The 23,054-nt window shown below is 39.7% G+C and overlaps 1 protein-coding gene across 1 annotated transcript; it reads left to right on the plus strand.

Annotated features, from left to right (window-relative positions):
• Positions 1–5,260: 5,260 nt before the first annotated feature.
• On the plus strand, positions 5,261–22,271 carry LOC117382909 (high affinity choline transporter 1-like). Its single transcript, XM_033980149.2, has 8 exons — positions 5,261–5,465; positions 12,746–12,859; positions 14,244–14,399; positions 15,639–15,787; positions 16,814–16,957; positions 17,959–18,112; positions 21,387–21,604; positions 21,697–22,271. Exons 1-8 carry the CDS (start codon positions 5,282–5,284, stop codon positions 22,222–22,224), a joined length of 1,647 nt encoding a protein of 548 aa, XP_033836040.1. The 5' UTR covers positions 5,261–5,281; the 3' UTR covers positions 22,225–22,271.
• Positions 22,272–23,054: the final 783 nt, after the last annotated feature.

Here is a 23,054-nt window from a genome sequence, read left to right on the forward strand (position 1 = left end):
GCTTGTGCTTTTAACTCATCAAAAACATACTTGGAGTTGTATTTTACTTCATTAATACTTTCATTAATCCTGTTTGTCTGAGCCTCCGAAATCAGTCTGTTTCAACTTCCAAGGATTGTTGCATCATAGGTAGAAATTCTGCTCTGTTTAAAGTCCTTAAATCATCGACAGACTGAAATTACATTTGTTACAACTGCATACTTAAATTGGCATGCCTGTACCTGATTTTTCCCCATGTATTAGACAAAAATGTGTCTTCCCCCAGTACAGATATATTGTATAAGCAGCTCAGAAGGTCAAAATAAGTTCACTATGTTCTGTCTACTGCATCTTTATTAATTATAAAGCTTTTAGTATATGATAATCCGGAAGAACACTGTTAGCATACTAGTTGTTGTTAGCTTCACCGTGACAGTAAACTCCACTCCCTCCTCTGAAAGTTGTAAGAAGTGCTTATAATCTCATCGTGGTGAATAACTAGGATGTTCACACTGCATAAGGTAAGTGAGGAATAACTTTGGACCACTGCAAACAATTTAAATGAACTAGTTCTGTTTCTCATGTTTTCATACAGTGTTTTTGTTCACACGTTATATAATCCAGTGTGCTGTGGTCCGTCCTCTCCAGATCTGAACATGCTCCGTTCCACCACATGACCTCATCAGGTGGAAAAACAGAAAGGGCTCTTCTGTGGTTTTTTTTATGTCCATTCACCTTCTATCTTATCATATTGTTAAAATGATTTTGGAGATTCTGTAGAGAGGGGCAGAATGGGCAAAGGAGAGGGTCAGATTGAGCAGATGGAGCAGAGAAGACAAAAGTGAAAGTCAAAATGCAAAAATCATATTGGCATAATTCCTGTTTCTAGTGAATAACCCACAGGATTACGCATCATATCACTTTTTATTCATAACAGAAGATCTGTGTACATCACAGTCAACTTGATAAAAACTATTGTAAAAGGACATTTGTGAAACCATGTTCTTATTTCTCATTACCTGTATATCTCTATAATGTTTATTGTTGGGTTGAGTCATAATAAATTTGTATTTTCTGCTATTTTACTTGTTCTCTTTTGGTTATTTACCAAAGTCCGGGTTCATTCATTCAGTTCAGTTTAACTTTATTTCTATAACACATTTAAAACAACTTGAGCTGATCAAAGTGCTTCACATAAAAGTCAACAAAAAACAAATATACAGATAACACGATACATAGGAAAAGAACAATAAAACACCAAGATATCCTGTCTAGTATTAAATGCCATGGAGAAGAGGTGGATTTTTAGTCGTCTTAAACTGTGTTAAAGACTGAGAGAATCTGACAGGCAGAGGGCGCTGTTCCATAGTCTGGGCGGTGCCACAGAAAAGGCTCTGTCTCCTCTAGTCTTTAGCCTGGCTTTGGGCACAGCAGCAGGAGCTGGTCAGCTGACCTCGGGGCTCTGGGTGGAGTGTAGGGCTGCAGTTACTCCCTTAAATAAAGAGGACCCATAGAGTGCACACATTTAAACACTATAATATTTTGAATTTACCTGACATGAAACAGTAGCCAGTGCAGGCTGCACAGCACAGGTCTGATGTGTCTCGTCTCTTTTGTCACAGACGAGCTACAGCATTCTGGACATTTTGTAAGCGCTACAGGGAGCCCTGGACCAGCCCCACATACAAAGAATTACAATAATACAGACATCGTCTTACAAATGTTTGGATTGTTTTGTTCAAAATTTGTCTGTAGAAGATAGAGCTTTACTTTAGCCAAGGGGCCTCAACTGAAAGAAGCTAGACTTTACGACAGAGCTTATCTGCTTGTCCAGTTTGAACACAGAGCTCTAGATCCCTCACTGCAGGGCAACAATAAGAGGAGCTCACACTGTAAGGCCCAAGCAGTGGGTTAGTTTGCCCAAACACCACAGTCTCATTTTGATTTTGATTTAAGTTCAGTTTTTGCTCAGGTCTGCACATCCCTGAGACAGTCCTGCAGAGCTCTGACTGTGGTCTGATTGTCATTGACATCACTGGCAGATATGTTTGAATGTCATCTGCAAAATAATTAAATGTCACATTGTGCTTTCTAAAAACATCACCCAAGGGAAGCATCTACAAGTGAAGAGGACCGGCCCTAATGTAGAACCCTAGGGCACATCTTATTCTAAGAGTAAAACTTGTGTCTTGAGGATAGGATCTAAGCCAACAGAGTGCAATACCCTTAATGCCCATATGTGTGATCCACCGTGATGAAGGCAGTTTGAAGGCAGCTGAACTCTAAAAGAAAAACAACTGTGGAATTCCCAGAGTCAACAGTTAAAAGCAGGTCATTAAAAACCTTTACAAGTTTCAATATTGTACTGGGATTTAAAATTTGAATTTTTCACCCATTTTGTTAAGATTGAGGTAAGCCTGCAGTTGGTCATATGCAACTTTCTCTACAACCTAGACAAGTCATTAGCACGCTAGCATGTTACACTATCTTTGTTTGTTCCCTTAAAGAAAGATACACAGCCAGTCAAAAGACTGGACACAATTTTTCATGATCTACACTGTAGATTCTCTTTTGAAGCATCAAAAATATGAATGACACATATGGAATGTAGTAAACAAAAGGAAGAGGAAGATGTTTGTCTGACAAGGAATTAGCTGTGTAAATACTCAAATACTAATCCCAAGGTGTGGTTTGACAGTTTTGGGTGATTCTTTCATGTTGACTTCAGTTGGTGAGATGATGCCTGTTGTAAAAATAAATGATAGTTTTACATCAATCAAGAAGGAACTGGTATATGAATTGACATAGCTAACCTGCTACATAGCTAACCTGCTAGCCGCCATGTTTCAAATGGGAAGTGATCATGGGCACGTTTCCGGTTCCATTGACTCTGGCTCCAATTCACTTTACACTGAAGAACAGTCGCCCCTCTCTCTGCATCTGCTAGCTGTCAGGCTATTCATTTTGGTCTTAAAATGTTTGTATTAACACATTCTAATGTTTGTATTAACACATATCTTCATATTTTTATTTTGCTATTTTGTCCATAAATTAAGATATGAACATTAATAACAGACAATCAGGCGCCTTCTTTCCCTGAGGTCACTCCCACTAGTGCTAGCAACAGGTTTGATGACAATGTTGCTAAGCATCCTAAACCAGTGGAAGGGGCGTTACCTTCAACAGCCTCGCTCGGGATTGGCTTTTTGGTTGCTATGATACTCACGATGGGAATTCCAACTATGGAACTCAGCTCTAAATTGGCCCTTTATAACTGCTCTAACCTCGATGACATTCATTTCACTGGCGCCGAATGCTGTGGGTGACGTTACACTCACGTAGTCTACTTTATACAGACTGTAGTTTTGTTCTTAGTGTTATTTCTTAGAGTGGTAACTTTAGCATTACTAGCAAAAGTACGTAGTAGCAGTAGTTGAAATTACCAAGTATTGGCTTGTGTAACATAATTTGTGGGTAGTAAGTAGTAAAAGCTGAAGTTAAATCTGTCAACTGGACAAAAAGTTGTAGGAGTGAAGACGTTTCACTGCTCATCCAAACCGCTTCCTCAGCTATGGTCAGAATGCTGGTGGATACTGCCTTATATCTATCTGAAGAGAGGGACTAACTAGCCTGAGACCTACTTAGCATAATCAATAAGCCTTAACAAGCCTACTGGCTAGCTCTTTTTTTCTTTGTTTCCTTTGTTTGCTTTGGGTCTGAGGATGGAGTTATAAATCAGAGATAAACTGTGTCTCAGGCCCCATTCCTGTTCAGGGAAGGATTCCCTTTCCAAACAAAAATAGCTTCTTTAACTCCCCTCTCAAACTCTTCTTTTCTCTGGCTAAGATCTGAACTTCACTATCTTCAAAGGAGTGGTTAGTGGCTTTGAGATGGAGATGCACGGCGGACTAGGGTCCAGAGGAGCTCTCACGCCGGTGTTGGTACATCCTCTTATGGAGTAGCTGTTTAGTTTCTCCAATGTAACGCTCACTGGCTCGGGGTTTTGTCCTTTGGGTGAACCAGGTTTTGTCTTGAAGTGTTTGTGGGTTTGAAATGGACTGGAATCTCATACTGTCTGAAAGTCTTCAGACTCACCTGCTATGTAAGGAATAGTTAGTATGGATCAGACCTGGACGACTGAGGGATTACACAGGCATAATTTGTGGGTTTTATACTTTCCCAGACCAGTAGTAGTAGTACTAGCTGTAGCTGAAGTTGTGTGGTAACTTATACCATAAAGATTGGTGGGTTCTGCACTCAGTGTTACTTCCAAACTTTAGCAGTTACAGTAAAAGTAGTGTGTTTGTGTAGTACTAGCAGTGATTGAAATTGCTGTGAGGCTTTGTGGGTTTTGTTCTTAGTGTTATTTCCTTGTAATGTAGCTAGTCCATTACATGGGCCTATATTTGAGACTAGAAACAAAGAAATGACAATATACACAAAAGTTTAAAATGTTTTATTGATAAATATTGTATCAGTTAATTGATTATAATTGAATTGTTGCAAATTTTTACTTCCCCACGTTGTCTGCCTTAGGTGTTTCGGCCAAATGAGTCCCTGGGGAGCCGAAGCACCTTAAGAAGGTTCCAGGGCAGACAGCTGGGTGCTAACAAGGAGGGGTGTCCTATATTTTAACTTTTTGGGTGTCTAGTTAGTGTTCACTGTTAAAATAAATAAATTAAACATAGAGCTCCATTTTAACAAACAACTTAATTGAATAAATATTTACAGTGTTTGATTAGAGCACATTTTTAACAATAGAATTGGATGTGGGAAAACTTACCTGTACTACAGAGTGGGCTCAGCCAATTAGGGGGGTGCTCTATAAAAGGAGCAAACCTCAGTTGGCTAAGGGAGGGTGCTGTATGTATAGCAGGTACTGCCATGCTGATTCTTTTAAAATTGTTCTTGTTTTTGTAAATATCTTTGTTGTTCAATAACTACACTTGGGTCTGCACTGGACAAACTGTCTCAGCTCTGCTCTGTTCCTCACTGAACTGCTAAGGTTGCTAGCCAAACGATTACATTCCTATAGCAGTAACTTAATCAGTAATAGTAAAAGTACATAGTAGCAGTAGTTGAAGTTATTCTGAGGTTTTGCTGTATTTGTACTTGATGTTATTTCTTCATTTGTTAATTTTTACACCCTAGCCTCATTTTACTTGTTCCAAAATGCCCTGTAGCAGGTTGTATAAGACCCAAGTCAAGCCCCGCCCTTTAAACGCTACCTGCTCTACAGGTTTAGCATTAGCCGTCTGTGCCTCAGACCCTTCATCACACGCTCTTATGTCTGCATGTTAACATGGCTTTGAACATCCCGGGACTCATCGCCACCCTGGTCTTCTACGCCCTGGTCCTGGCCATCGGGATCTGGGCCTCGGTGAAGTCCAGGCGGGACCAAAGCCGGACCCAAGCCCAGCACAGTGATATGGCTCTGCTGGGAGACCGCAACATCAGCCTTGTGGTGGGCATCTTCACTACCACCGGTGAGTCTGCAGGGGGCACCGTGCTCAGAGTGGTGATAAGTGCTGGAGTTAAAGGTGTTCCAACACCTGCTTGTCTCCATGGGGATTTATTTGACCTGGCACAGATGTAAACACACTGGATTTATTTGATCTGATCTCACCAGTCCAAGTAACAGGTCAGATCTGTGGACTTAAAGAACACTCAAAAAAATAATTCTTTGGATTTACTTAAAAGCATTGCGTCATCCGGTTGCACGCAATCACATTGAGTAATTGTTGTAAAGTATGCTTATATAGTACATACTTAACATACTTCAATAGGGTCTATGTAGATGGATTAAATATATACTAGATATTTTCATTACATAGTTAATACTCAACCTTATTGGGTAAAACTACATAAATGCATTGCGTAATCCCTTTATAAAATACTTAATAGTAATTACTCAAGATGCTTAGGTAAATCTTAAGAATTTGCGTTCTTAACCCTAATTCAAACATATTAAGTAACTTGTATTAAATACCATTAAATAGAATTAACATCACTACAGTAACTTAATATTATGAATAAAACACATTCATATTTACTCAGTGCAGTTGCATGCAACCGGATGACGCAACATTGCTAAGTATCGCTTACAAAAGCAAGTCAAGTTTCCCAGAAGTGAACAAAAAACAGCATCAGGAATAATTTTACAATTCTTCATTTATTGTCTTTTTTAGAACATGACATTCTAAAACCATGCTTTAGTGCAAAACTAGCACACATTTTTACATCTCAAAACTAACTTTTTTTTTTTTTACTTGAAAAGTGCAACATGAAGTTTTATAAAACTGCTTCCCAATTGTGAAGAATTAACTTTACAAAGAGCAACCAACCTGCAAACAATAAAATTTGTAAACACGCCTCTTTAGGGCAGTCCTCTTTAAGTGAATAGGGTCTATTCTAAAAACATAAGATAACCTTTCTAAAATAGCTGTCCTTGTTTGAAAAATTAACTTAGCAAACAACAGATAAGATTGTGAAAAAAGTAAAAATATGTATGAAAAGGACAACATTTTGTCCCAAACCAACACATATGGTGCAAAGTAGCACCTACTAAAAATATAAATATTGATATTAATATCAAATTTGAGATATTGTGAATGTTTATGAATATCTGCAAAATAGGCAGATATTTTCAAACTTTCATCAATAATACACTTCATTTGAACATTTTTGCAGTAGCATTCTGGAAACCATCTTTGAACATTGTGAACAAGTGTATTAATGTATTGACTAAAATTGTGAAAAATCATCACAGACTTGCAATTTGCAATAATGAACTTTAACGAGCAAATTTAAAACTTAAAAAAATAATACATTGAACTTATTGGAATGTACTAAAGTCTACTTAACGTGTTCCTTTTTAGCAAAGAATATTTTAAATAAAATAAAGTTGTTTTTTAATCAAAAAGTAAGTAAAGCATTTCAAAAATGTTTTCAGTAATCCTGATTTGGAAATTTAAATTTGATTGTTTACACTTGGCTTACTGCTCATCTGAGATCACCAAAAAATAAATACATACATTTTTGTTCATATTTCCAACCTCTAGTGCAAAGTAAACACTGAAAGAACAGCAGCCCATCTTAAAAAAAGAAAAAGTTGTAAAATATGGTCAGCTAATCTACTCAAGAAGCTTGTTTTTTAGAATTTGGATTTTGTTTGACATTTTTTTGTTATCAAGCTCCAACACCTTTTGGTAAAATTCAAAAGTGTACTTGAGATCCCGTGGGTAGTTCAAGTTGATCAGTCCAAAGAGCAAAGGGAAAGCAGTGGCAACCTCACGAAGATCCTGCAGTACAGAGACTCCCTCAATGATGATTCCCACATCCTCTGGATCTTCCTTGCCGCCATCATCCCCTTCATGCAGGATGGCATAAATGCCAATAGAGGTCTTTGGCATTTGTTGCTGGGCATTAAGGAAATCAATATTCTAAAAAAAGACACACAAAAAATGTTTTATTACAGTGAACGCAAACTATAACGCGCTTCACCGACTTCGCATTTTTTTTTTTTACCGTGCATTGTGTTCTAGATCGGCACAAGAATTGAACTTGTGTCATGTCATTCATAACAGTTCTCAAACTTAATGGAAGGTGTCATGTCCGTTTATAAAAATCTTCTTGCTCAGAAAAAGAAAGATTACCAACAATGACCCATGACAATGTTCTTCTCTCTGAGAAACACTCCTGCGCAGCCTTCAGTAGAAAAAGACGCTACAGCACTATTTCACGGATTTAATTTATCCCAGGTTATATTCGGAACGTAAACCCCCACCATAAACAAAGGTTCACTGTACAAGTTTTTCCAATAACATCAACGTATTCTTTTTATAAGAGATATAAACATTCTCGACTTAAAGAATGAGGGACACAGGTGTGGTGGTGGTGGGGGTGAGGAAATAAGAGGACTGTAGTTGTCTCACCTTTGATGCGGACAGTGACTAAGACCCAACACCAGGGGTCCATCTTTATAAGACTAAAGTACCAAAATATGCTTTTCTGCTGGACACAAATAAATCTTTACACCCATAGATACGTTATACCAAAACCATTAGTCATTAACAATAAGTAAGTAAAATTCTGATATTTTCCTCAAAATAGTATTATTATTATTATTATTAAAATTAACATTTCATACAATAAACTTACTACATATTCTTTTATCATGTTGCTTGGATCTTCATTCAGATAAACAGAAAGGGCCTTCAGGGTACAACATCTTCTTTGGTCAATGGAGTCTCTCTGAAAAATAAATAAATAAATAAAATTAAATTTGGGAGTAAATTAGGACCTATGCAGGGATTTCATACTTTAACGCGACTTTATTCATTCTGTATGTTCTATATGTGCCAAATGTTAAAACCATTTTATATTTTTAAAAATACAATAACAATAATATTCTGATTTAAACTTAAAATGTAAAATTTTAAATATCAACTTTTTTATACTTTAATATACAGTATTTTTCAACTTTTTAAGCGACGGCACACTTTTTTTGGATTGAAGACATTCTGTGACCACCATTTATAAATGTTTTTTACACTTTTTATAAAAACAAAAAAAATATCCTATAAAGACTGTATTAATGTTAGCTGGTTAGCTGTACAAAATATATTGTTAAAAACCATTATGTTGAGATGTTAACAGTCTAATACATCCATTTATAAATAGTAACTAATTTATTGGAAATGTTTTCAAGGCACACCTAATACAACCTTTATCTCCTAGAGAGACACTTTTACAAACCAAAAATAACAGTTGTAATAACAGCAATAGTAAGCCTTAGTTGGAAACATACAAACATCTTTAGCTAGCTAAATATACATTTACAGTGGTTATATAGGGCATGTGTTAGATCTAATTTGAATTATTCAATACAGCATGTGGAGCACAACTAGTAGCTCCTGAGCGACAAGTCGGAGACCCCTGCTGTGTACACTATTTAAATAGATTTTAATAAAATGAAAGTGGTGGTTCTGAGTAATGAAATTATTTCCAAGTTTAAAATGACAAACCTCATTAATTCCTGTCATGATTTCTGTTATCTTCCGTCCAGGTTTTCCTCCCTTCTTTCTAAAGATTTTCATCAGTTTAGGAGCATAAAGATCCAGCTGTGACATGAACTTTGAGGCCAATGGCATTGTGGTGATTCGTCTGAACTCTGCATTAATCTAGAAGACAGTGAAATAAAAATGTATTTAATTTTTTTTTTTTTTTTTCCTGCCCCAAATACCAAATTATAAATGTATATAGCCTGTAAGCTTGGTGGTGTTTAAAATGTTTTTTATCTGAAAAAGTTTAAAAAGAAATGTGTGTTCTGATGTAATTTTGTCAAATTAACAATTCTTAATTTTGGCCCAGTGTAAAACATGGTTGCTAAGGTAATTACCAAGTATGTCATTGTTTACAATGAGGAAGTAAAATTATAAATGTAAAAAATTTAAATTTCACAAATTTCCAAATTTCTATCTGTGTAGATAGTTTTATCTTGTCTTATGGTCATTACAATAACTTTATAAAAGACTACATTAGATACATGTTCCATAATTTCATGATAAGTCTATACATGAAACTAATTGATTTGATCATTAAAATATGCATACAAAATCTTATTACAAAATGGAGGGAAGATTTATTATTTGTTCTACTTGTAATACAACGGCAGGAGTGATCCTGCATGCTCAAACCCTATCGAAGTATTTACAAAAAGATAATAGCCGAATTCCTTATTCAGTCTCCCTCTTCACCGGGATACAGCGCGAGGCTCCGCAGTCACGTCATCACGGCGGTTGTGCCTGCCCATCGCCGCCTTCGCACGCACCACTACAGCTTTCATTTGGTCTCCGCTGGTCTCCGCTCACACACACACCGACCGACCGACCGACCGGCCGGTCCGCCCCGCGCTCATACATTCTTCCCATTCTCCCCCACGCCAGTGTAGCACGTGCAGCAGCCCCAGTCTGTAGTGCAAAAAGTATGCTAACCAAACTATTCCCTCAATTTAGCGTTCAATACATGCTCGTGACGAATCATGAATATTATATACAGCCGAAATGTCCGGATAAATAACGATATAAAGTATATCAAAGTTAATAAAGTTTTACTTACCAATAAATTTGAGAGAAAACTCCAAAGATTGTCAGGTCTCGTTGATCAGGGCAGGTGAAATTAGCGCATGCGTGTGTGATCACATTTGAGCGGGCAAAAAAAATCAAATCAAATACGGAATACCAGAAGGACATAACTCAAACATTTTACTTAAGAGTGTTGAGTAATCCCTTGCATATAGCCTTGAGTAATGCCAAATATTGAATGTATTTCATAATATTTACATAAGCATGTCAAAAATATGTGAAAAATCAAAGTGTTTAAATAAAAACTACAAAATACACTTTAGTAAAAGTAACAACAGCCACAATTCATTTTTTTGAGTGAATGCGTGTTTTTTAAGGTATAAATCTTTGACAATACTAAGGAATAGATGTGATCCCCAATACAGATTAAAATAAAAACGGAATGTGATTTTCAACATTAAATGGTAGTACTTTCTTTTATATTGTCATTATTGTGGCCTTAATCTATATAATCCCTCGTTTTCTTACTAGAAAATAGAACAACAAGGCAAGGCAAGTTTATTTGTATAGCACAATTCGTACACAAGGTAATTCAAAGAGCTTTACAGAATAAGAAAGACATTAAAATCACACAAATCAAAACATAAATAATCACCCAATCTGCAACTCTCTCACCCACTTGTTTGCACCCTTTAAAAACTCTCTCTCGCACTCTTTAAACACTGTCTTGCTCAGTTTAAGAACTTTCCCATTACTTTAAAAAAAAAAAAAAAAAAACAACTTTCCTGTCACTTCTCAAATACTTTCCTGTCACTTTACTATGTCTAATAAAAGTCCATCAGTCCATGTTTTTTTTGTCATCATAAATTTACCATTAAAAAAGAAGAGTGCAGAATAAAAACCTTTCAGTCGTATGCACAGCTAAACAGAACCGTTTTGAACCTGGATTTAAATATCGTCAAAGTCAAGGCCTGTCTCACATCTTCAGGAAGACTGTTCCAGGTTTTAGCTGCATAAAACTGAAACGCTGATTCCCCATGTTTAGTCCTGACTCTGGACACCAGCAGGAGGCCGGTCCCTGAAGTCCTCAAATTGCGAGATGGTTCATATGGCACTAACATGTCGGAGATATACTTTGGACCTAGGCCATGGAGAGACTTATACACAATCAGAGCTGCTTTAAAGTCTATTCTTTGAGCTACAGGAAGCCAGTGCAGAGACCTGAGCACAGGACTTATGTGCTCGTACTTCCTGGTTCTAGTCAGGACTCGAGCAGCAGTGTTCTGGATGTACTGCAGCTGTCTTAAGGCTCTTTTGGAGAGGCCAGTGAGCAGGACGTTACAGTAGTCTAACCTACTGGAGACAAATGCATGGATAAGTCTCTCTAAGTCTGGCTTTGACAGTATACCTTTGATTTTTGCAATGTTTTTTAGGTGGTAAAAAGCTGCAGATGTTATTGATTTGATGTGGCTGTTAAAGTTCAAGTCTGAGTCCATTGTTACCCCTAGATTTCTAGCCTGATTTGAAGGTTTTAGAGAGAGAGACTGGAGGTGACTGCTGACACTTTCTCTATGTTTCTGTGGGCCAAAGATGATGACTTCAGTCTTGTCTGAGTTTAGCAGAAGAAAGTTGTTTCACATCCACACACTGATCTGTTGGATGCAGTGGTAGACTGAATCCACTGGTCCATATTCACCTGCTGCCAGTGAGATATAGATCTGAGTGTCATCTGCATAGTTGTGGTAAGACACATTATTGCTGCGTATTAACGGCAGCATGTAGAGATTGAACAGCAGGGGTCCCAGGATTGAACCCTGGGGCACCCCACAGGTCAGGGACATTTTATCTGATGTACATTTTCCAATTTCAACAAAGTACTCCCTGTTTTCTAAATAAGACTTGAACCAGTTTAGTGCCGTACCAGAGATGCCCACCCAGTCCCCTAGTCTCTGTAAGAGAATCCCATGATCAACAGTGTCAAAAGCAGCACTCAGATCTAACAGGATCAAGACTGAGCCTTTGCCTGCATCAGTGTTCAGGCGGATGTCATTTGTCACCTTGATAAGAGCAGTCTCAGTGCTGTGGTGGGGTCTAAAACCTGATTGGAAGACATCAAAGGAGTTGTTCATTTTGAGGAAGTTAATAAGTTGTTGGTAAGTTGTTGGCCTAAAAACAGCAGATTTGAGATCAGTCAATAATTGTTCAATACTGTGGCATCAAGACTGCTCTTCTTTAGGAGACAACTTCACAAACCTGATGTGATGCGCTGTAGTTTCATTAGCGGGATACATGCTGATTGTGTTGTGCTAGCTCTCTGAAGGGGAGTGACTTAGCATGGAGAGTAAAGAGAAGGGAGAACTGGAGTGTCAAAAATGAATGTAAAACATGTTAATACGTTGGTGAATATAGCATTTTCAAAATAATAAAAGGAAACATGGTGATCTAAATATATAGCAGTTATTACCTCATAGACATAAAATACCTCCTCTTTGGCGACACAGCCTGACAGTTATAAGGAGTGTGCTCATGAGCCTTTAGGGTATAACACAGACCTACTATTACCTCACTCTAACCTATGCAGTGGTACTTATACTGGAATGCATTGTTGTGTACTTCCCTGTGTGTCTGCGTGTGTGTCTGTATGTGTGTATGTGTGTCTGTGTTTATGTGTGTGTGTGTAGCCACGTGGGTAGGAGGGACCTTCATCATCGGGACAGCAGAGACCGTGTACGACCCGGGACAGGGGCTGCTCTGGGCTGTGATGCCATTGGCCGCCACCGTCGCCTTCATCCTCGGTAAGACCTCACCATTGTTTTATTCTTTTCTTTATTGTTTTGCTTAGATGAAAATGTTCGTCAGCATGGCATTAACCTTATCTTTCGATGGTGGCACCTCTAGATCAAGTTACTGTTCAGATCTATGGAGAGGAGACCCCGCTTATAGTAAGAACATCTGTTTTTCAAGATATTTTTGAGCAACTGATCAAATGCTATAGTTTAATGCCATACAGGGGAACATTCTCAACAAAGCAATAACATCACCATGGAAACAGTCAGCACCAGAAATACTTCAGAAAATGTCCATAGTGCACATGTAACACTGCTGCACCCAATTTATTTCCATGTGGTTGGGCAAAATGTGTTTTGCCTGACAACAAATATATTTTAAAAGCACTTTTTAAGGTCAAAATGAGATTATAAAACAGAAACAGGAAGTGCACTGTTAACATGCTAATTATTGCTGTCCTTACTTTAGCTTTACTCTGCTCTGTTGTGAAACTTCCAGAGACCAGAGCGGTGAATAATTATTCAGATCGGTGAATAATTATTCAGAGCAGTGAATAATTATTCACTGTGAATAATTAGGATGCTCTGAATGTGTTAGGAAGTGTGGAATAAGTTCTAGACTGCAACAAAAGAAAGGGGGTATTTTACGTCTATGGGGTTTCAAAGAGGGGGTATTTTGCTTCTATGGGGTATTAACTGTAACACATAATACATTTTAAATCACCATGCTACTTTTATTGTTTTGAAAATGCTATAGTCGCCAAAAACAACATATTGACATGTTTTATAAGTTTCTCTCCTCTCTTTACTCTCTGTGCTAAGTAACTCCCCCTTCAGAGCACTGTCACAACACAATGAGCGTGCATCCCACTAATGAAATTACAGTACTGCATAATGCATCGGGTTTGTCAAGTTGTTGTGTACAGTTTTGTATCATGTGTTTGTATATTTATGGAAAACTGTCGTGTGGGACCATGAGTGACGTAGGCTTGTGGGTGAAACCTTTTAGAGGCTCACGGGTTTGAATGGGGCCCGGGAGAGATAAATAGATTACTCAAACATGCATGGATGACATCTAAAATCTCTTCAGGCATGTTTTTCATGAAGGAATAATGTTATAACCTGGGAGAAAGCTCCAAAAAGTCAAATGTGCATAATACCCCCTCTTTAATATAAACAAACTAGTTCTGTTTTTCACATTTTAAGGAAGTAAAAATCTATCTAGTAAGCTGAAATTGTAATCTTTGTGACATAAACCATTGGCCTAGATCATGTCACATTTACAGAGTGGACAATATGGCGTGTGCTGGTATGAGGGAACAGGGTCCTTAGATGATTCTTCTTGTAGACCACCTCATCATCTTGACCATCATGACCTGTGTGCTCTGTGCAGGAGGCGTGTTCTTCGCCGAGCCCATGAGGGACAGGAAGTACGTGACCATGATGGACCCCTTCCACACCAAATATGGAGACGTGTTGTGCGGGCTGCTGTCGGTGGGCCCTCTGCTGTCTGAAATCATCTGGGTCACGTCCACACTCATCAGTCTAGGTGAAGCATGGGGGCACACAGGGTTAACAGTAATGCCCAGGATGAGACTGGACTCAAGTTTCGCTGGAAGGAACTTGTGTTTGTAGATGCTAACTGTCATGAAGGGTGGACCATAGACTGTATAAAGGAGTGGAGTAAGTGAGTGTGACATTACCCACAGTGTTCGACTCCAGTCAAATGAAGCTCATCGAGGCTAGAGCAGTTATAGAGGCCAATTTGGAGCCAAGTTGCATATTATGAATTCGACTGGTGGAACAGTGTTTGAGAGAAGAACTCTAAGTCTAAGTCTAAATATACAGGGTTTGTGTCTTAAACATGTGAATGAAACAAAACACAACTCCTGGTCTGTTTGTGATGAGGAAACAACATTAGAACATAGATAGTAAAAACTTTAAAGTTGTTACAAATAGTACTGCTTATGGTGTCTGTGTAATCCCTCAGTCATTCAGGTCTGATTCGTAGTAAAAGAAAAAATTCAAATCTGTCAACTGGACAAATTGTTTTTTAAGTGAAGACGTTTGGCTGCTCATCCAAGCCACTTCTTCAGGTTGGGTCAGATTCTGGTAAAAGAAAGAAAACGTCTTTTATTACTTATGGTAAATTAAGCATATTCACCAAGGTTCTTAAGGGCCAATAATAATAATAATAATAATAATAATAATAATAATAATAATAATAATAATAATAACTAGTGTGAATGTCATATGTGATCCCTGACACATAGACCGGACCACTGTAGTTTAAGCTGGTACATTTTGCTGCAGGGTAGAGAATATAAGACTTGTTTGTGGAACACCAAATCCAGGGTCAGTTTATTCAGTATAAAATTTGGTAAAATGTTGATAAATACTTAAATTATATTTTCAAAAGACTAAGTATTCCTGAATGATGCTGCATTTAAAGCCAACTTTGAACCATCTCACACTCTGAGGACTTCAGGGACCGGCCTCCTGCTCTAGTACTGGTTTAGTTCTGGTTTAGTCCCGGCCTCCTGCTGGTGCCCCGGATCAGGCCTAAACATCGGCTTTTCAGTTTTATGCAGCTAAAACCTGGAACAGTCTACCTGAAGATGTTCCAGGACTGCTCCAGGTTTTTTCTGCATTTTTCTTTTTTAATGTTAACTTTATGATGATTATTAATGTTTTCATTTGTTTGTATTGTGATTTTAATGTCTTTCTTATTCTGTAAAGCACTTACTTTGTGTACAGATTGTCTTATATATTGTTCTGTGTGTTCCAGGTGTAACCATGAGTGTGATCCTGGACCTGTCCTACACTGTGAGCATCTGGATCTCTGCAGCTGTGGCCATCACCTACACTCTGCTGGGAGGACTCTACTCTGTGGCCTACACGGACATCATCCAACTGGTTCTCATCTTCATCACTTCTGTAAGACCACACTGACGCGTTCAGACCTACATTGTATCTGCAATAATGTAGTCATATTTGGACCACTCCCTAGAGCTGAATAAAGGGTGTAAATCCATCTACATCTTTGAAAAGAGCTCAAGGCTCTTAAAAACATGAAAAACAGTGGTCCAAAATCATCCCTCGCTTATCTTATGCATTCAGAACACCCAAATTATTCACCACAATGAGTTTATAAAAATGATTTTAAAACGCAATTAGTATGGTAACCGTGCACTTGCTGATTCTTGGACAATAAAATGCTTTATAATTAGTAGTGGTGTAAGTACTACAGAGCCTTGTAGATAAAACACAAGATACTATCAATATACTGAGTGTTTGAAATGAGCTGCAGAACCTAAACAACACTCACAAACATGATGTGAATGTAATGTGTTACGGTATTGGGTCTGGTTTTAGACATCAGAAGTCGAAAATAAGTTTGAACAAAGGACTGAACAGAGTGTGGTTCAGCCTGTCTCCATCCTGTCGTCACTTCTGACTCTCCTGTCTTATCAGATCATTTTGAAAAGTTCTTCCAAGGACAAGTCTGAGCTACTGGTCCTGTGTACCATGTCATGCATTCATCTCGCATATACCTTTACTGAACTTTTTTTACATTTTAAAAATCATTTAAATGTGTTTATATATATTATATATGCTGGTGCTGGGGTTTAGGTGCATTCAGATCAGAGAGAGGCATTTTAGTTTTAAATCAACTGGATTTTAGCTGAAACTGGCAGCCCAAATGAGAGCCATGTGAGGTTCTTTGTGCTTTCTGATTGGAAAATTGTCATGAGAACCAAAACACCAAATTGTAACATAATTTAACATAACAACTTGGCCATACAGCTGATGATTTTGTAATTAAGGATAAATCAGCATCACAATTGTTATCAGTAAAAGCTATATTTGATTTAAACATGTTTACATGGTATCTGGGGGGGAAGGGGGGGGGCATATTTTTGGAAGTTAAAACAGGCCTGTTCCTCTGGCTCTTGTCTGCAGTGGCTGTGTGTACCGTTCCTCCTCATGAGCCCCTCCTCTGTGGATATCAGCACCACCTCCTTTAACCACACTTTCCAGGCTCCGTGGGTGGGCAGCCTGAGCGCAGGCACGGTCTGGAGGTGGCTCGATATCTTCCTCCTGTTGGTATGTAGTCTGGCTGCTGCTTTGACACTCCTATGAGCTGTGAAAGGCTTGGGCATTTACCCCATATAACCTTCTACTTGACTGACGGCAGGGCATAGAGTGGGCGGAGGCTGTGGTTGACTCCTTAGAGCTTAGAGTAGCTACAGTGGTTATGGGGTATTAAAGAGGGGGGATTTTACTTCTATGGAGTATGAAATTGTTTTGAAAATGCTATATTCCCCTCCCTTTGGTCCCAGCCTTAAGCCACTCCCCCTTCAGAGCGATACACAACACAACCACTACTGCACATCACATCAGGTTTGTCAAGTTTCTTTGTACAGTTTTGCATCATGTTTTTGTATATTTATGGAGAATTGTCATGTGGGAGCATGGGTGATGTAGGTTTGTGGGCGGAGAAATTCATATAATCTTACAGCTAACCGTATGGAGAGTTCAAATAGGTCCCGGAAGACATCACAAGATTACTCAAACATGCATGGATGACAAATAAAACCTCTTCAGACATGTTAGGGATAAGGGAACATTATAAAATGGGAGAAAGCAAATCTTTTGCACAATCCCTCTTTGTAAATCTGTTGAGACAACACAAATCAGTTCATCTGTTGTAGTTCCAAACAAGTCAGCTTTTTCAGATCAGATTGTGTTAAAACTGTTTCTTGAGCTTCAGACAGAGCAGTGCTTACAGTTAACTGCACATCCCCAGTGAAAGTGAATGAAATCAGCTGCAAAGAATCATTTCCGTTTTAACTTCTGCACTTTTTTTTAACTAATCTAATCACTTAACTGATGTAAAACTAAATATTTGGCACAGGTACTATCCACCAAACCAGGTCAGAATTAAGAAAACATGAAAACCTGTTGTTTGCACTTTAAGTTTGTTATTCAGACAGATGAAGCTTTACTTGGAGCACCTTAGTTCATGGGTGCACTGAAAGAACTGGACATCGCTCCTCAAACCTGTGACACCACTGAAGCCCTGATGTGTGCTCGTGTACTTGTAGAGTGTGGGGGACCTGGGCTTTCAGAGCTTCCACCAGAGGACGCTGTCGGCCTCCTCCTCCAGCACAGCCAAACTGCGCTGCTACGCTGCCGCCTTCCTCATCCCCACCTTTGGGATCCCTCCGGTGCTCATCGGGGCTGTGGCTGCCTCCACAGGTACTCCACCTCACAACAATTAGACATGGACATAGCTAACCTGCTAGCCACCATGTTCAAAATAGGAAGTGAGCATGGATGCACTTCCTCTAAGAGGCCTTACCTTCAACACCCTTGCTCCTGATTGGCTCTTTGGTTGCTATGATACTTGCGGTCAGAATTCCAAATATGGAGCTCAGCTGTATAAATAAGTGGACGAAGTGAGTGTGATGTCACCTTAGCGTTGGGCTCAAGCCAAATGAAGCTCATCAAGGCAAGCAGTTATAGCAGAATTTGGAGCGGAGATCTGACCGCAAGTATCATATTAACCAAAGAGCCAATCTGGAGCCAGGCTGCTGAAGGTAATGCCTCTTTCCAGACTCACTGCTGGTTTAGCAGGGAGCAGGCGCTTTGCAACGCTGCCAATCAAACCTGTTGCTAACATTAACAGGAGCAACCTTGAGGAAAGAAGGCACCTGATTTGTGTTACTAATCTTTATATCTTGATTTTACTGACATATTAGCAAAATAAAATCCCCAGGATCATGTAGACCAAACTGAAATGATGAGCCTGTGACAGCAGCAGTTATAGAGAGAGGGGCCACCGTTTTCCAATGTAAAGTGAATTGTTGCCGAGTCGATGGTGCCAGAGGTGCGTCCATGCTGATTTCCTATTTGGAACGTGGCGGCTAGCAGGTTAGCAATGTCCATTTATATATACAGTCTATGGAATTACCTCTAAGTACGTCATATCTGCTGCCCGTGTCCAACCAGTAAGTCAAATTCTAAACTTGTAAAATTCTAAAACAAAAAAATAGGCAAGATTTTTTGTAAAATAAATATATAAATACCATGATGTATGTTTTAGTGGAATGTGTACATACAGGGCCAGCCCTAGCTTTTAGGGGGCTCTAACCTGAATTTGCCCTCGGGGGCCCTCGCCACTTCATCACAACCACTGATAAAAAAGACTGCAAATTCTGCAAGTATAACAGTATAAAAACATAGAACATAGAAGGGCGGTCTGCCATTTTGTCTTGGTTTCTGGTGCATTTTGTGTTCTAGTTGACTAAAGTGATCTTAAATTTATCAATTCTTTATGTCATAAAATGTAGAACTGGATAGAGTAGTCAAATGGTGTACTTAAGCTAAAGTACATTTATTTCAAAATCATATCACTCAAGAAGTACAAAGTAGTGATCCAAGTTAAGAGTTGTATAAGAGAAACGAGCTGGACATAACATCAGATTTATAATCCTCTTGTTTAATGTTCAGTCCTTCCAAATGATCTGATGATTTTAGGATTACATTATTTTTATGTTTATTGTCAGGCTTTGGATGAAAGATTTCGCCTAAATGCACATATTAATGAGTACAGATGCACAGGCACTGATATTAGTATCAGGTGCCAGAGCTCGTACTCATCAATGGACTACCGATACCAAGAGCCGATACCATCTGCGCCGCCTCTTGTTTGACTAACAGCTCATCTCTCCGCAGAGCAGCTCTGGACATAAAGCTGCACATTCACTGTTTTGCACATTAAGCACAGCTGTGATCACATGTGACTGTCACATGAAATATACAAATATTTAGGACTCCAACAGGTTTTTATTGTTCACAGAGGATATCAGCGCAGTGGTCTGTTTACCGTAGTAGCATGCTAATGTTGCTAAGTGGTGCTGCTGATTATTTGCTTGTACATGCGTTGTAACTTATTGTAATTAACAAACACATTTAGTGACTGAACAGAGCGAGCTCAGAGTTTTTAAAAGACGTACAGCATGAACATATGTGTGAAAGTGTGGCCTTGGTAAAAGTAACACAACCGTCACTGTTATGCTAACAGTGACTCGTTAGCAGTTAGCTCGTTAGCAGTTAGCGCGTTAGCTCATTAGCAGTTATCGTGGAGCAGTCGGCAAAGAGGAAGTGGGAAATATTAAAGCCAGATGCTTATCTAAATAAATTACCACAAAAGGACAAGCCACGGCCAAAAACAGCCAGTGTAATAAACGGACTCACCTGTTGTCCTCTGTCCCCCTTAGGTGTATCCTCTCTGTCCTCTGTCCCTCTGAGGTGTGTCCTGTTTTATCTGCAGATCCACTGACGTAAAGTGGTGATATACACTCACCTAAAGGATTATTAGGAACGTCTGTTCAATTTCTCCTTAATGCAATTATCTAATCAACCAATCACATGGCAGTTGCTTCAATGCATTTAGGGGTGTGGTCCTGGTCAAGACAATCTCCTGAACTCCAAACTGAATGTCAGAATCGGAAAGAAAGGTGATTTAAGCAATTTTGAGCGTGGCATGGTTGTTGGTGCCCGACGGGCCGGTCTGAGTATTTCACAATCTGCTCAGTTACTGGGATTTTCATGCACAACCATTTCTAGGGTTTACAAAGAATGGTGTGAAAAGGGAAAAACATCCAGTATGCGGCAGTCCTGTGGGCGAAAATGCCTTGTTGATGCTAGAGGTCAGAGGAGAATGGGCCGAGTGATTCAAGCTGATAGAAGAGCAACGTTGACTGAAATAACCACTCGTTACAACCGAGGAATGCAGCAAAGCATTTGTGAAGCCACAACATGTGCATCCCACAAATCTCCATCAACTGCAAGATGCTCCTATCAATATGGGCCAACATTTCTAAAGAATGCTTTCAGCACCTTGTGGAATCAATGCCACGTAGAATTAAGGCAGTTCTGAAGGCCAAAGGGGGTCAAACACTGTATTAGTATGGTGTTCCTAATAATCCTTCAGGGGAGTGTATTTTGAGTCCTCTCTGAAAAGTCCCTCTTTCGCCAAAACAATCTTCCTCTGGGCTCTTCATACATTGTTACATTGTACTTTAAATAAACCGAACTTCACTAACTTTTTAGTCTTTTAGTTTGTAAAACACCCAGTCACATGCCCCTCTGCTGCCTCAGTGCAGCCAGAGCACACCTGAGGGGAGGGGTCCTTCACACCGGTGTAAACACGTAGCTGTCCACACCACTGCCCAATTAAAAAAATGTAGGCAGCATATATCTAGTTACTGGAAATAAAACACATCTAATCGTTCAAGAGGGACATTTAGACTAGTATAAACACCAGAGTGTCATTTAGTTTTCAGAAAAAAACTTTTCAATCACTATTTTAAATATAAATGTATGGGCTCTTGGGGGCCCTCTGGTGGCCTCGAGGCCCTAAGCAGCTGCTTAGTCTGATCACAGGCTGGGCCGGCCCTGTGTACATAAATGCAGACTGCAGTCCTAAAAGTGAATGTGTGAACATAGCATGACTGTGTTTTGTCAGACTGGAACCAGACGTCGTACGGCTCCCCTCCCCCATATGAGCGCGGGCAGACGGGCCTGATCCTGCCCCTGGCCCTGCACCACCTGACCCCGCCTTACATCTCCGTGGTGGGCATCGGAGCTGTGGCCGCCGCTGTGATGTCATCCACAGACTCCGCCCTCTTATCGTCTGCATCCATCTTCTCCTCTAATATCTACAAGAAGATACTGAGAACCAAGGTAACAACAGCTGAACTTTACAGGTAGTGGGGTACGTGGCAGCCTGCATCTCTCAGCGAGTGTTGTGATGTGCACTGCCGTTGTTGTTTCAGGCGTCAGAGCAGGAGCTGCGCTGGGTGATTCGAGGCTCCGTGGTGATGTTCGGACTGGTTGGCGCCTCCCTGACATTCCTCCACACCGGGGTCATGGCCTTCTGGGTACTGGGAGGAGAGATCGCCTACATCCTCATGTTCCCCCAACTCGTGTGTGTGCTCTTTGTCAGCATCTCCAACGGGTACGGGGCCGCAGCGGGCTTCTTCACAGGCCTGCTCTCAAGGCTTTTGTGTGGGGAGCCTATGCTGGGTCTACCCCCTGCCATCCACTTCCCCGGGTGTGTGCAGGAGGACGGGGTCTACGTGCAGTACTCGCCCATCAGGTCCATCTGCGTGTTGGTGGTCTTTGGCACCATCCTGCTTGTGTCTTATGTGAGCACTGTGCTGTTCAACAAAGATCTGCTTCCCGAAAGGTGGGATGTGTTTCATGTGAAAGACACGCCAAAGAAATCAGGCAGTAGCAGAGAACTCTCAGAGACTGTACAAGAGAACAGAGCGACCCAACCAATGCTAGAATCCACCTGTTGAACCAATGTATGCTCTTTAAACAGCACTTTAGAAATATAATCCCGAATGGCATCCCTCTCCAGCTTAACCAGAACAAACTGAGACAACGGTTCAAACTGCATCATTACAAGTGAAAAACCTGTTTTGTCTTCTTCAACCCACAAGGAGCCAAACCGTCTTTAGCTGCTAGAAATCTGACTCATTCAATGTGAAACTGTGACACAGGCACAGCTGCAACCACAGAGTCAAAGTTGTCTATATAAAAGTCTAAAACGTGAGTAGAAAACTTAGGAAAATCAAGCTTTTCAAAAGTGACATAACGTGAACATGCCATAGACCATGTTGTCATTGGTAACAGGACATCTCATAAACACTCAAAGTATTTTACATCAATGAACGACTCACCCATTCATACACTCACTGGGGGCGAGGGGGATTACGTGTCTTGTCCAAGGACACAGCAAACGTTTTTGTCCATATGTCCTGCACATCAATTTATCTCAAACAGTGGGCGCTGGAATCACCCCACCATCTGACTGTTCTACCAATGATCAGGGGCTTCAGACTGGGGGGTAAAGAGTACTGTTTATCCAGGGCCTTGTGCTTTTTTAAAATATAGCCCAGAATTTGATGCAACACCTCTGCCAATGTTTATGTGAAGAATGAGATTTGAACCCCCGACCTGATGATGAACATTCAACCGCTGAGCTACTGTGACCACTTTATACATATTATTCATGTGACTGTACCTTTACTTGAGTACAAACTGTCAATATTCTGTTTTTAAATAAAAGCAAGTCAGTTGTGGAAGCATAGGTTTATTGTGTGTATGCTCTCATGTGGGTATGTGC

This window comes from Periophthalmus magnuspinnatus, chromosome 15 (assembly GCF_009829125.3).
Source record: "Periophthalmus magnuspinnatus isolate fPerMag1 chromosome 15, fPerMag1.2.pri, whole genome shotgun sequence".
Lineage (NCBI taxonomy): Eukaryota > Metazoa > Chordata > Actinopteri > Gobiiformes > Gobiidae > Periophthalmus > Periophthalmus magnuspinnatus.

Coding starts and splice junctions, on each gene's coding strand:
- LOC117382909 (XM_033980149.2), top strand. CDS start 5,282: ATGGCTTTGAACATCCCGGGACTCATCGCCACCCTGGTCTTCTACGCC. Junction 15,788..16,813: donor TTCTCATCTTCATCACTTCT/GTAAGACCACAC, acceptor TCTTGTCTGCAG/TGGCTGTGTGTACCGTTCCT. Junction 21,605..21,696: donor AGAAGATACTGAGAACCAAG/GTAACAACAGCT, acceptor TTGTTGTTTCAG/GCGTCAGAGCAGGAGCTGCG.